General features: G+C 51.8%; 1 protein-coding gene across 1 annotated transcript in view; it reads right to left on the reverse strand.

The window, feature by feature from the left end:
* TRPM5 (transient receptor potential cation channel subfamily M member 5) overlaps positions 1–12,496 on the reverse strand; it is a 69,263-nt gene that overhangs the window by 20,205 nt on the left and 36,562 nt on the right. The window contains exons 16-21 of the mRNA XM_048484574.1: positions 11,537–11,693; positions 10,569–10,664; positions 8,965–9,085; positions 6,672–6,803; positions 4,888–5,032; positions 573–787 (exon numbers count right to left, since the gene is read on the reverse strand). Of these exons, the coding sequence (XP_048340531.1) occupies positions 573–787; positions 4,888–5,032; positions 6,672–6,803; positions 8,965–9,085; positions 10,569–10,664; positions 11,537–11,693 (866 nt within the window). The remainder of the gene's footprint in view (positions 1–572; positions 788–4,887; positions 5,033–6,671; positions 6,804–8,964; positions 9,086–10,568; positions 10,665–11,536; positions 11,694–12,496) is intronic.

Genomic DNA, 12,496 nt, shown 5'->3' on the forward strand with positions numbered 1-12,496 from the left:
TCCCTTTGAATCCCCCCAATCCATGCCGAATTTAGGCAAACAAACAACACAGCTGTCAGCACTGCTTTCCCGCCCCACCCCGCCCCTCCCCCTGCTTGCCACTCCCACCACCTACAGGCCAAAAATGGAAAAAAACCTTAAAAATGCAAAAAAATTTCAAATGAACCTCAAGGGTACCCTGAGATATGAAGAGCGAGGTAAAGGGTACCGCGACACCAAAAAGGTTGGGAAACACTGGCCTAAGGGATGGAATGTCCAACAACAAACCCCCACACAATGGGTGTGCAGGACTCACAACATTCCATCCCATTCTCCACCCACCTTCCCTCAACCTAGGAGCCTCCCCCGCCCCAAACAATATGGACTGCTCTCCTGGAGGGGGGAGGAGGAAGTCCCCCTCCCTCCCTGAGCCCATTTTATTTTAATTTAAAATGGGCTTTAGTGCTAATAATCATATAAAGAAGGAGAGGAGTATGCTACTTTCAAAAGCCAAAGGGAATATAGGCCAATTGGAAAGCCAAGCTATTAGATTTAATACATAGCTGCTGAAAGGTATAAAGTAAGTAACCAACCTGTCGGATTTCTTCCAAGACCAATGTAAAAACCCAAAAATAAAGTATAACCTCATGGATGGATGGACCATTAGGTGGTGGTGGTTTAAAATCCACCAAAAGGACATAGGAAAACAGAAAGAGGAAGGCAAAGTACATAATAACATTCCCCATAAACACTGTGACAGGAGCAGTCCAGAATTTTTTCCATCGTGTAAACACAAATGCTGCATATGCTACATTTTCAGAAGTATGCTGTGTTTCTAATTTGGCAGCTCTCCTGTAAACAAAGAGAGAGAGAGAGAGAGAGAGAGAGAGAGGAAGTATGGTTTTGTTGGCTTCTCTCTTAACAAAGATAAACTTTAGAGCAGGGGCTGGCTAGGAAAACATCTTAAAATAAAACCCAGCTTCTTACCCAAAGAGGTAATGATTTTCCAAAATTAATTAATAAAAAGCATATATTATTTGAGGGATGAGATCATGTCATCCTCAGGATTGATTACCAGTGAGAAGCAATTGTGAGAAATCTGCACAAGGATATGAGCAACCCAAGTTTAAAACTTTACCATGGAGGTTCACAGGCTAGTTACACTCAGATTAATTTGCCTCACGGGGTTATCACTGTGATGATAACAGGGAGGAGCAGAGATCAATGTTATAAGCAGCTTTGATAACCCACTGGGGAGGAAATGGGGTATGAAAATAACGTTATTGTTCCATATATTCTGGCCAGTGGTAGGCCTACATATTTAAATCTCCTGCTGCAATTCTGCATATGAAAGTGAATGGTAATGGAGTACAGTACAAATCGCATACCTAGGAACAAGCCAACATGTAGATGGGGAGTGGGAATGAATATGTGGCCTCACCACCAGAATGTGGACACAGCACTGACATGCGCACAAACTGATTAGGAATGTTCAGAAATTAGGATGAGCTTGATTGCATGATCACAAACTTTAATCTAATTAGATTTCTGCATATGTGTACATAGCAACTGTGGATTCCCTCCACAATTTGATGGAACAGCACAGAGTCATGTGAAAGCCAGAGGGTGATGCAGAATGGGAAAGCTGAGATTTTGGAGACAATTATACTGCCCACCTTGGCTGGTACAGTTTAGGAGCTGGGGAGTTCTGTTAGATCTAGCTATTTTTCTCAAGAAGAATATAACTACAGGTAGCAAATGTGCCTTTTTCTGACTTTTTCTAAGTGTTGCCTTTCTCAGACTCAATCAACTTAGCTGTGCTATTTCTTACTAAGGTAGCCTCAAAACTGGACCACTTTAAAATACTCTGTATGGGGTTGCCCTTGAAGACAACAAGGAAGCTACCACTGGCACAGAACACAGCAGCAAAACTATTGACAAGAATTAGGCATTCTGAACATAACATATAAAGTTTTAAATTGTTATGCTGCTTGCCAATTTGTTTCCATTTGATTCTGACATTAACCTTTTAACCCCTTCACAAACTGAATTGCTGTAGATGGTGAGACTCCCTCGCTCAATAAGTACACCACAACGACAGGCTGGAAAGGAATAGGCCGCAGCCCGTTTATTAAACAACAAACCTATAAACAAGAACTATTTACATCAGAGCTGGGCGGCAAACGGGTCGCACATCACATCCCAATGAATGGGAAACTGGCGGGAAGGGAAGCCCAGAGATCATACTCCTAAATGCTTCCACACTTCCCGCCCCTGCTGAGGAGACGGGCACCGGCTGAGCCCCAAGGCCGCCCCCAGCCCGTCTTCCTCCCGTGCTTGCTGGGGTGTCGGGCACCGGCTAAGCCCATGGCCGCCTAACGGCCCAACCCAACCCCACTCCCTGGGGTGTCGGGCAGCGGCCCGGCCTGCCGGCCTGCCCGCCCCACCCCCCGGCCCTCATAGGGCGCAAGCCTGGGAGCCCCAGCCGGAAGGCTCGTTCTCTCCCCAGATGTGCGACACCGTTGCAAACCCGCCACGAGCTGCCCACCCTTGCAGCTCACCGCCCAAGCTCCTCAAGCCTGAGCCTGTCTCTATCTTAACCACCGACGAAGGGTAAACTGAACTGACTGAAGCCACAAGTCCATGCCCCATTGGGACAGGCGGACGCCATCTGGCTGAAAAAGGTCCATGACATCCTGGGTGATTTCGGAGTGTTCCGCCACCGCTCCCCCGAGGGAAAGCACCACCTTGGCGGCCGCCTTATTGACTTTTCTGCAGGCCCTGTCCACTGCAGAGGGATCCAACGCTCCGCTCCAATGGGCCCGCTGCACCATCTCGGACCAAACCAAGGTCATGTTAGGCCGGTGCCTGGCAAAGCTCCTGAGCGTGGCGGCCACCGCAAAACGCAGGTCAAGGCCCGACCTGGCAGGGAGATCTTCCTCCCCAAGGTGGATGACCAGGAGGTCCGGTGTAGCCAGCTGAAAAATGTATTCAATGACCTTGGGCTCTAGCTCATGCCAAAGCATGTGCCCCTGCCCCATCCAGGAAATTCTTACGTGCGCCCCGAGTCCGAGATGCCGGCCCCATTCGGAATTGCAGGCGTAGTCCCCGACTCTGTTGACAAGGCTGTGCCCCACGACCCACACCTGCCGATAGACAGTCTGCGGCGTCCCTGGAGGCACTGAGGAGGGAAATCAACAAGTCAGGTGTGGGCGAATGTACGCCCGAAAGGCCCCCGACCGCCACCTGCCCAAATTGCGGATATCCTCCGGGGCCCTGCCTTCTGCTGCCGCGGCCGTGGCGGCCCCAATTCTGAACGAGTGCAGGCCGAACTCCGCGGCTGGCAGCCCGGCTTGAGCCAAGCATGCCCTGAACACGGCCAGCATTTGGAACCTGGTGAGGGGGGACCCATCCTCGTGCACCAAGAGCATGCCACCCACCCGAGGCCTGTGCCGTAGCCACTCAATAAGGGGGGGGAGGGGGCAGGTGGCGCCGCCCAGTAGGGCTGGCATGGTGACCCAAGCCCCGCGGCCCTCTTGGTCGGTTTTTGAATGAGCCAGCCAAGCGTAGACCATGTCCCCCGACAGGACGAGGTGTTCCCTTTGCAGCGGGGTGCTGGAAGGTCGATCCCTGGTAGGCGTTACCCGTTCCCCAGGCCTGAAAGCCCCGTGGTGTGCCAGGTGGAAGGCGGCGACGCAAAGCAAGCGCTCATAGCGCCGGGCGCACACCCGCCTTAGCACCCCAGTGACCGCCCTCAACACTTCCTTGGTGCTGGGCGCCTGAGGTCCCTCTGTCTGGTGCCCACCCGCCGCCACCCAGCCACTAGGCAGCGGACTACAAACGCCTTGGTGACGTCAGGAAAACCGGAAACCTTGCAGTAGAAAGCGACGTTCGCCAGGTGCAATTCCCATGGTGCTGGTGCATCCCCCCGCCCATGGAGCCAGACCAAATACTCGCAGGAGGAGGCTAGTGTCCACCCCACCGGTGAGACCGGGCGCTCGGAGGTCGCAGCTTAAGCTCAGGAAATCGCGCAAGACGGCTCCGTCAGATTGCCTGCACGTACGTTACCAATGAGTTCAAAACACCTGTGATGACGCCTCGCTGCCAAGGCTCCAGAGGGACGCCGGCACTGTCACCGGGAACGGCTTCACTCCGGGGGCCAGGCTGAAACGATCCACCTGCTGGCGAGATAAGGCATCAGCAATCTCATTCTGCAAACCTGGCACAAAGGCAGCTGTGAAAGAGATGTTTATGAGTGAGGCAGGTGAGAACCAAATTGCTAATCAGGCGCATGACCCGCGGCCGATTTGTTCGACTGTCTGCTTCACCACACGCGACCACCGCCCGGTTGTCGCACTGCGAAAGCACCCGTTTGTTAAGCCAGAGGTTGTGCCAACGTGCACCGCCACCAGGATGGGGAAACAGCTCCAGAAAAGTGAGATCCCTGGCGATGCCCTGCTGCAGCTACTCTGGGGGCCAAAGGCCCCTGCGCTCCACTCGACCTCGGAAGAACACAATCAAACCAAAAGCCCCAGAGGTATCCGAAAATCTGCAGCTCCAGGCCAGGTTCCAAAGCTGATTGCCACAGAGAGATGTCAGCCGCTGAAGTTTCGGATGAAGGACATCCAGACCAGTAGGTCTTCTTTTCATGCCCCGGGAGACTTGAGCCGTGATGGTCAGGGGGGACTTGCAGTCCGGCTGCTGACCTCGCTTCAGCCGGAAAGCAGCAAGCTCTGCCCGGGGCTACCACCCTGCAAGCCAAATTCGAGGTGGCTGAGTAAGGACTGGACCAGGCTTAATTCCTGCATTTTCGGAGGAGGAGAACAGACTGGCACAGGGCTGAAAGTGGGCTGTAAGCTTGTCAGCCGGGAGTGACGACGTGCCTAGGACCGCGGTCCAGGTGAATGCCCAGGTAGCTGAGGGCAGCGGCGGGCCCCTCCGCCTTGTTGGGAGCTACGGGGCCCCCCAGCGAGGCGGCTAGGACCTGGACATCTTGAAGGGGCCGCTCCCACTCCCGGGTGCCTTGCCTGCCGATAATCAAGAAATCATCCACCTAATGGGTCACCAAACCGGAGGGCACCATGTCTGAAAGCCCATTCAAGGAAAGTGCTGAAAGTCTCAAAGGCGGCGCACAGGCAAAGGAGCAGCCGATGGGCACGGCCTTGTCCACCTACCACGTTGCCTGGAAGTGAGAGGTCAGCAGCTCGAAGCCCACGGGGGAAATGGGCAGGAGCCGGAAGGCGGACTGAATGTCACACTTTGCTAGGGATGCCCCCGGACCCGCTTCGCCTGATGCAGAGAGGATGGCTTCAGTCTGTGGGTGGCTTAACGGACCTAACAAACCTCTGGGTCAAGGAAATGATCCCCGGAATCGCCCCGGGGGTGGGAGAGGTGTTGAAATTTCGTTTAAACTCCCTCGGGGCTTTTTTAGGCACGACACCAATTGGGGAGACTTGAGGTTGGGGAGAGGAGGGTGACTTCCGAAAGCGGGCCAGCACGCGGCCAGCCTGGATTTCCTTGTTGAGCTTATCAGCCACCCCTCCAGGGAGATCGCGGACAGATTTTAGATTGCTGGCTTGGTAAGCCCTCCTTGGGCCTTGGTATGGGATGCGGAAGCCAGAAGAGAAACCATCCCCCAGCAGGCGCGCAGCCCCCCTGTCTGGATAACGCTGCAGCCACTCCAAAAGCACCCCCACTTGAACGGGTGTAGGAGCCAAAGACTGCAGCTGAGCGAGCACCTCATTGTTTTGCGGGGGCGGGGGCGCTGCCCTGGCCACCGGCATCTTTGTGGGAGGGCCCGGCGCCGGGCGACCGGGCCTGCCGAAAGGGAGGGCGTCCCGCTGGCTTGGGACAGCTGATCCTGCTGTGGCGCCGGAACAAAAGGAGCAAGAGTGCTCAAATCTACATTTTGGCCGCTGGCAAGCACCCTTGTTGAATTCCCAACACAACCCCTTAGCCCCCACCCGCCCCGGGTAGGCTCTGCCGGGTTTTGTAAGAACAGGAGGATCCGCCGCCCCTCCCATGGCGGGCTGGACCACGACCATCCAGGTTTGGTCGTGGATGAGGTCCCAACGGAAAAGGCACTTGTGCGAGGCGTTCTTGCGGATGGCCTCGTCGTAAGCGATGGCCGCAGTTTCCCCAGCCAGCGCCCGAGCCCGCAGCACATGAGCCATGTGAGCTGCCAGGTGCCAGGCCCGCAGGGGATACGCTGCCCCGATGAGGGCCAGGAATTCGGTGAAGCCCTGCAGCCAGTTGTTAAAATTCCGCTCGGCTGCTGCCGGGTCCTTCCGTTTTTTGTCGGCCTTCCCGCCCGACAAACCCAACTCCCCCTCCCGCCGCGGGAACTTAAAGATGTCCACGTAATACCCATCCAGCGCCCGCTCCCGGAGCTTCCTGGGGAGGTGGGACCCGGGCGGGTTGCCGCGGTCGTCTTGAGCCGGGCCAGGGGATGGCGCTTCGCCGCCCCCGAAACGCCTGCGCTTTGCAAGCCACGGTGGGAGAGCAGGCACTCTCTCCCCCCGCACCCAAAATTCCCCAGTAGCCTGCGCGTCATCATCCTCAGTAGACTCACCCGACGACGAAGAGCTGGGGGATCGCCTGGAGGAACGGGAACGCCCTGACGACCGCTTCCTCCTCCTGCCCTTGCGCCCCGAGGGGCCGACGGACGCATCCAGCGATGTTGCCGCGCTAACCGGTGGCGAAAGGTGCAGCTCCTCCGTTAACTCCGCTTCGAGGAAGCCCCGCCCGGCGCCCGCGCAGCCCGGTGGGCTCAGAATTGACCCCTGAGGTGGGGCCCGACTCGCTTCATCCAGCTCCGCCGAGGACTTGTGAAAGATGCAACAGGGTGTCCATGGAGTTCGCGGACCAAAATTTGAGATCGATTGCCAATATGGCCAACATGTTCGGACCGGGAAGATTCAGGGCCGGCACCCCCCGGAGCCAGCGGGGAGGGCCCCTCCTAAAGGAGACTGTCCATGCATGCCGATGACCATCCCCTGCCGATGGGAGACAAGCCCGAGCCAGCGGCTGGCCATACAAAACGCTGCTCCGATTAAGCCGCAACCGGACCGTCGTCGGACGTCCAGCCAGTCTGAGCCCGGACCCTGTTCAGCAGAGCACGCGCTCTGCCCGATGGCACCGCCGCCTCAGCAGCAGGCTCCCTGCTCTTGGCCCTTTTCGGCCCCATGGCGGCTGCGAGACCGGCCCGGAAGAGGTGAAAGGAAAGAAAAGGTTGAAACGAGAGAAGCGAGGAGGGCCAGAGGAAGAAGGAAATTCAGCTAAGAAAAGCAAGGAAAGAAAAGGCCAGTCTCCTTCCAGGCCTTACGCGAGACTCCAAAAACACGACCACGCCTTGCTGGTTCTCGCCGCCGGGAAGGGCGCGGACCGGGGAAGGCGTCTAGATATACCCCGGCTCCTCCCGTCTTTTTCGGTGGGAGCCAATCATTGCACCCGGTTCTGCAGCTAGCCGCCAGGCCATGCATGCCCCTTATCTTGCTGCGTTGCTCACCACGGCAGCAATGGCTGCCCCTGGTTATTCAGGTGCATCTTATTTTTCATATCTGCAAGAGCACCTCTACCCACATATGTCCACAAGTCAGAAATTACCACTCATTCCTCCACATAAGTCAATAAGATCTGTTTGGGGTTTCTCAGTAGCTGCACCTGTGCCGCGGAATGGGCTTTCTAAGAATGTCAAGAACACTCTGATCCTACACAGATTTTTCAGGCTTTGAAAGCAGAGCTTTTCCAACAAGCTTTTGGTGAACCATGAGAGAAGGTTGAGGTTTGCTTCCTTTTACTTCCACTGGCAGGCATTTGAGTGATTTCTGCCCATCTCCACTCCTACTGTAGACTGATTCCACCTACATACTGTTCAGGAGAGGAAAGCATTATTTCAGGAGGGATTTTGGGCTGCAGCAGGAGGGAGAAGCAAGAAAATCAGCTCTGCTGACAGAACACTTCCACTGTTCCATCAGCAGAGATTGTCCATGAGATCCAAGTGTTTATTTTGAACCTTTTGATACCAAGTGGTATAGTCTCCATTTAGAGATATGTACAGAAGACAGCACTTAAACATATACATACTCAAGAGAGACTTCCAAATACATCCCATCTCTCCCACACATACTTGACTACTTTTGAAGTTTTAATTTCCCCTGGCACTCATACCAATTATTAAATATATTTGTTATGAAAAGCCTTTTCCTGAGTCAGCATGGCCCTCTGCTTGACAGTAATAAAGTCATTACAACATTTGACTTCTGTCATAATCCCAGCCATTCCTATAGCAACGAGCCAATTCTGTAAACATGCAATTATGATTTCTCTGCAAGATTCCTGGAGAAAGAAGGGAGGAGGACAACAGAGATTTCTTATTTAAAATATGCCAGGAAAAAATGCCAAAGGAACAGAAACAAAGCTAGCTAGGAGGTATGAGATCATGCCTTCTCAGTGCATTAAAAACCATTTACACATATGAATGATAGAGATCTGATTGCTTACTAGGGAGAAATTAAAATGATACTGAGAGAAGGTATTATTTTAGTAATTTGTTATTATTTTAGTAATTTGACTCATATATATCCCTTCTTTCACTCAAATTGGGACCCAAAGCAGTAATCTTTTATCCAAGTCACAACTATTCATAATGATGACTAAGAATGGAACTCAGGAGGCCAGTCGTAACTATCTGTACTTGGAAGCAAACTCCACTGATGTCCGTGGAATTTACTTGTGCTTAGCACTGAAACCCAACACTTTTTCATGCCCTCGCTGTTTAGAGGGAGCCAAAACTGGGGTGGGGATCTCTGACCCAGCATGTGACATTGGGGTTCCTAAAGATTCCAAGACCCTAATTTACTTAGAAGCATGATATAGAGGGAGAAGAGGCTTCATCTTTTCTTCCTATGCCATTTTCCCAAGGTGAAATGCCTGCAGGGGGGTCCTTTTTGCCCTAGAGTTGGGCTTCATGTGTACTGACTGTACTGTGTACGTTACAGTGAGGCAACCCTTGCCCCCCAGTGGCTTCTTTTGGCTCAAGAAAAGGGAGTGGGAGGGGAGGCTGAAGCCCCTCTTTCTTCCACATGTCCCTGAATTGATTAGGGCCCTGGATGCAGTGGGGTATTTGCTCAGGGACATGGGGTAACCCATATCCCTGGGCGCAACTAATCTATTCATTTGGGGGGCACAAAATCGCCCCCCCATGTGACCAGATGACTTCCTGCTGCTGGGCTGGGAAGAGGTGCTGCCCTTGGCTCCTCTTCCTGCCCAGAAGGGGACGCAAGGGAAACTGGCGCCCTAGCTGCTGGGCTGGGAAGAGGGGCTGTAGCCCGACTCACAAGTAAGTGGGGTTTACTCATGAGTAAGCAGAGCTCTGCGGGGGGGGGGGCACCCAGAGGTGGTTTTGCCTCCAGGCACCATTTGGCCCCCATACCCCTCTGCCTGGATGACTTGGGGATTTTCGTTCCCCTATGTCAAATGTGACTGAAAGTTATATCACATATATCAATTCTCCCACTTCTTTGTCTGGAAGAACATATTAACTGGGCTGCTTATAATTCCCCCAAGTTATACCCCATTGTTGCAAATAGATTTCTGTAAAAACATAATTAGATTCAAAAGGGAAAGCTCCCTCCCTACTTCCAAGCTTCCCAGTACTTGATGAACATTGCTTTCAGCATTGCTAGTGAGTTGCAGATGCTTATCTTCCATTTTCTCTGGGGCAATTGTGCAGGCAGGTTTGCCAACACAAATGCAAATAGCCAACTCTTTTTGCTACTTTATTAGGGGACTCAAAAGTGCATTTTCTTCTTTTTTCAATTGTAAGAACAAAGTTTTGCTGACACTCTTTATTAACTTGTACTTTAAGATCCTTGGCCAAGGCTGATCACTGTTACTTGAACCTTTGTTTCTGGCACTGGTCAAGGTCACACTTTAAATCTGATATTAGAAGGATTAGGTTGCCATCGCAGTGCAAACTTCTGGCAAAACTAAACAGAAAAAGGATTTGCTCTTCAACTGCAACTGAAAGCCAAACACACACACACACCTTTATTTTTAATGACAGTGCAATCATATTCTTTTGTCACAACCAGTCACCAGGGAGCATGCAGATCCTAAGGCTGTGGTTCATTTTAAAACTTTTCTGTCCAAGTAAGGATTGGGTGAAATGCCTCCATTCTCATTATTTAAACTGAAAACATCCATAACTCTCAACTATGTAAAGCTTTCTCCTACAAACAAATACTTTTCTATGGGCCAGTAGAAGCTCCTGGGCTAAAGGATTGCTAGATCTCTCCTTGACTTCAGTGCAAAATTAAGTAAGGAAGATAACTAATTGGTGGTATTAAGTGCAGATAAGAGAGGTCCTGCTAAAATTGTCCAATCTTTAGCACTTAGTGTTTCTACTATTCCATAACCTTCACAATAAAAGTTGTGAACTAGATACTACATGAAGATTAAAGACCACTCAAGAGCTCTCAGTTGCTCTTTGTACCTCCATTTTTCATGGTGGCTATTAATTTCCAGGAAATGTTTCCTTTTGTTACTTGGTCATAAGGCTTCCAAAGTTCATTAATTTCTGATCCTACCTATCCACTTCCTTGGGAAAAAGCAAAGACCTTTCTGTATCCAAGCTGTAAAGCTCTTTAAATGATTCTGGCTCTTCCACTGATTGGGTTTCCTCACTGCAAAGAAAAAGAATTATTAAACAGTGATAGAAAACAGATTTGTTATGCTGAATTGGGGTGGTATTTTTCATTACCAAGGTGAGAATGATGTAACCAGACTAAGAAAGCATATTGGGTTGGTGTAGGACGTCAAAGACATAATCACAAAACAATGTATAGAAAATTGAGGTGAAAACCTTGAGGGTTTTCTGCACTGTGGCAGCTGGCCACAATGTAACTGTGGCACCACTAGTCTGCTCCCTAAAGGGTTATTTTAGATTATGGCTGGCAGGAAAAAGAGTCAGTAGCTGGGTTGCAGTGGCACAATGATGTCAGCATGCCCAGCAACTGCACCATTGAGTGCCATGGAAATGCTGTAGTGAGGCAGTTGGGGTGGGATGGACAGGGGTACCAGAAGCCACAAGAACTCAATACAGAGAATGCTGCTTGCCTCTGGCCCCTACATTCTCCCTAGTCCCCAACATCCACACTTCACTGGTGTCCACTGCATGGATTTGCCTTCAGCTGCTGCGGCCCGAGGGGCTGGTGATCACTCGAGAAATTAATCCCATAGGATGGTTGCAACCTGGCCTCAACAGCTCGCCTCATGTGGGTCAGGACATGAAAGTGGTCTACATCATCAGTTGTGAATAACAGGAAAGGGTGTGTGTGTGTGTGGTGGGGGACAGAGAACAGAATCTAATCTCATGTGTGCACCTGTAGCAATCTGCTTCAGGGCCACCGCCCAGGCTCACAGTACTTTCACTTCTCTCACCCACCCACCCCAAGTTGCTGTGGTCTTTCTTCCCATTGCTCAACTCCATCTCTTCCTGGCTTGGCACAAGGGGACAGTGTCCTGGGTCATTAGGCCTCAGGGTCCCATATAGTACCTCATCAGGAAAGGCGGGACAGCCATGTTGGTGGCTGCCCCTTCCTCTCTCAGCTTCTGGTGTGAGCTATGGCTGCCTTCAACAGTGGGTGTCTTGATACTGCCCTCAGGCACCACTGCAGGTAGTCCTGCAATGGCATCCACACTTTGACAGTAAGCTACAGGGAAAAGGATGGAAGACAGTAAATGAAGGGCCTTAGGGAAGGGTGGGAGTGGCATAAGGAGGAACCCCAGCTATTTTGAGGGGCAGTAGGACCCCTCACACTCAGCACACAACTATTCAGTGCCACAGCCACCCAGTACCATGGCCTCACCTCCAAGCAGCCCCTACTCATAAGGGATACTCTGGACCAGGAAAGCATGCATGCATTTCCAAGCATGGCCAAAAGAATTATCCCAGAGCTTCAGGGTGGACAGCTCTGTCCAGGTGTCATGTCCTGGGGCATAGACCTAGTCTGCTACCATGCGCCAGAAGGAGTCTGTGTCAGGGGTCATTCCCAGGGAGAAAGGGCTTAGCAGCTGACTGACAAATTTTATTCCACCATAAACATTTGTGGTCTAGACCAGGGGTCTGCAACCTGTGGCTCTCCAGATGTTCATGGACTACAAATCCCATCAGCCCCTGCCAGCATGGCCAATTGACCATGGTGGCAGGGGCTGGTGGGAATTGTAGTCCATGAACATCTGGAGAGCCGCAGGTTGCAGACCCCTGCTCTAGGTGGTGGGATGCATGACAGGATCAGGTGGTAGTCCATGAACATCTGGAGAGCCACAGGTTGCAGACCCCTGGTCTAGAACTACTCAGAATCATTCTGGGCTCTGGTTCATAAAACTTTAAAGTGCCAAAAGACCCCTGTTCGTTTTTACACAAATGTGGGAAATCTCATCCATGATCCAGTTTAGATAAACTAGTCTAGTTTAATCCAACTACTTTTGCTTAAGCTATTTGTCAGATTGAAAG

Source organism: Sphaerodactylus townsendi, linkage group LG02 (assembly GCF_021028975.2).
Source record: "Sphaerodactylus townsendi isolate TG3544 linkage group LG02, MPM_Stown_v2.3, whole genome shotgun sequence".
Lineage (NCBI taxonomy): Eukaryota > Metazoa > Chordata > Lepidosauria > Squamata > Sphaerodactylidae > Sphaerodactylus > Sphaerodactylus townsendi.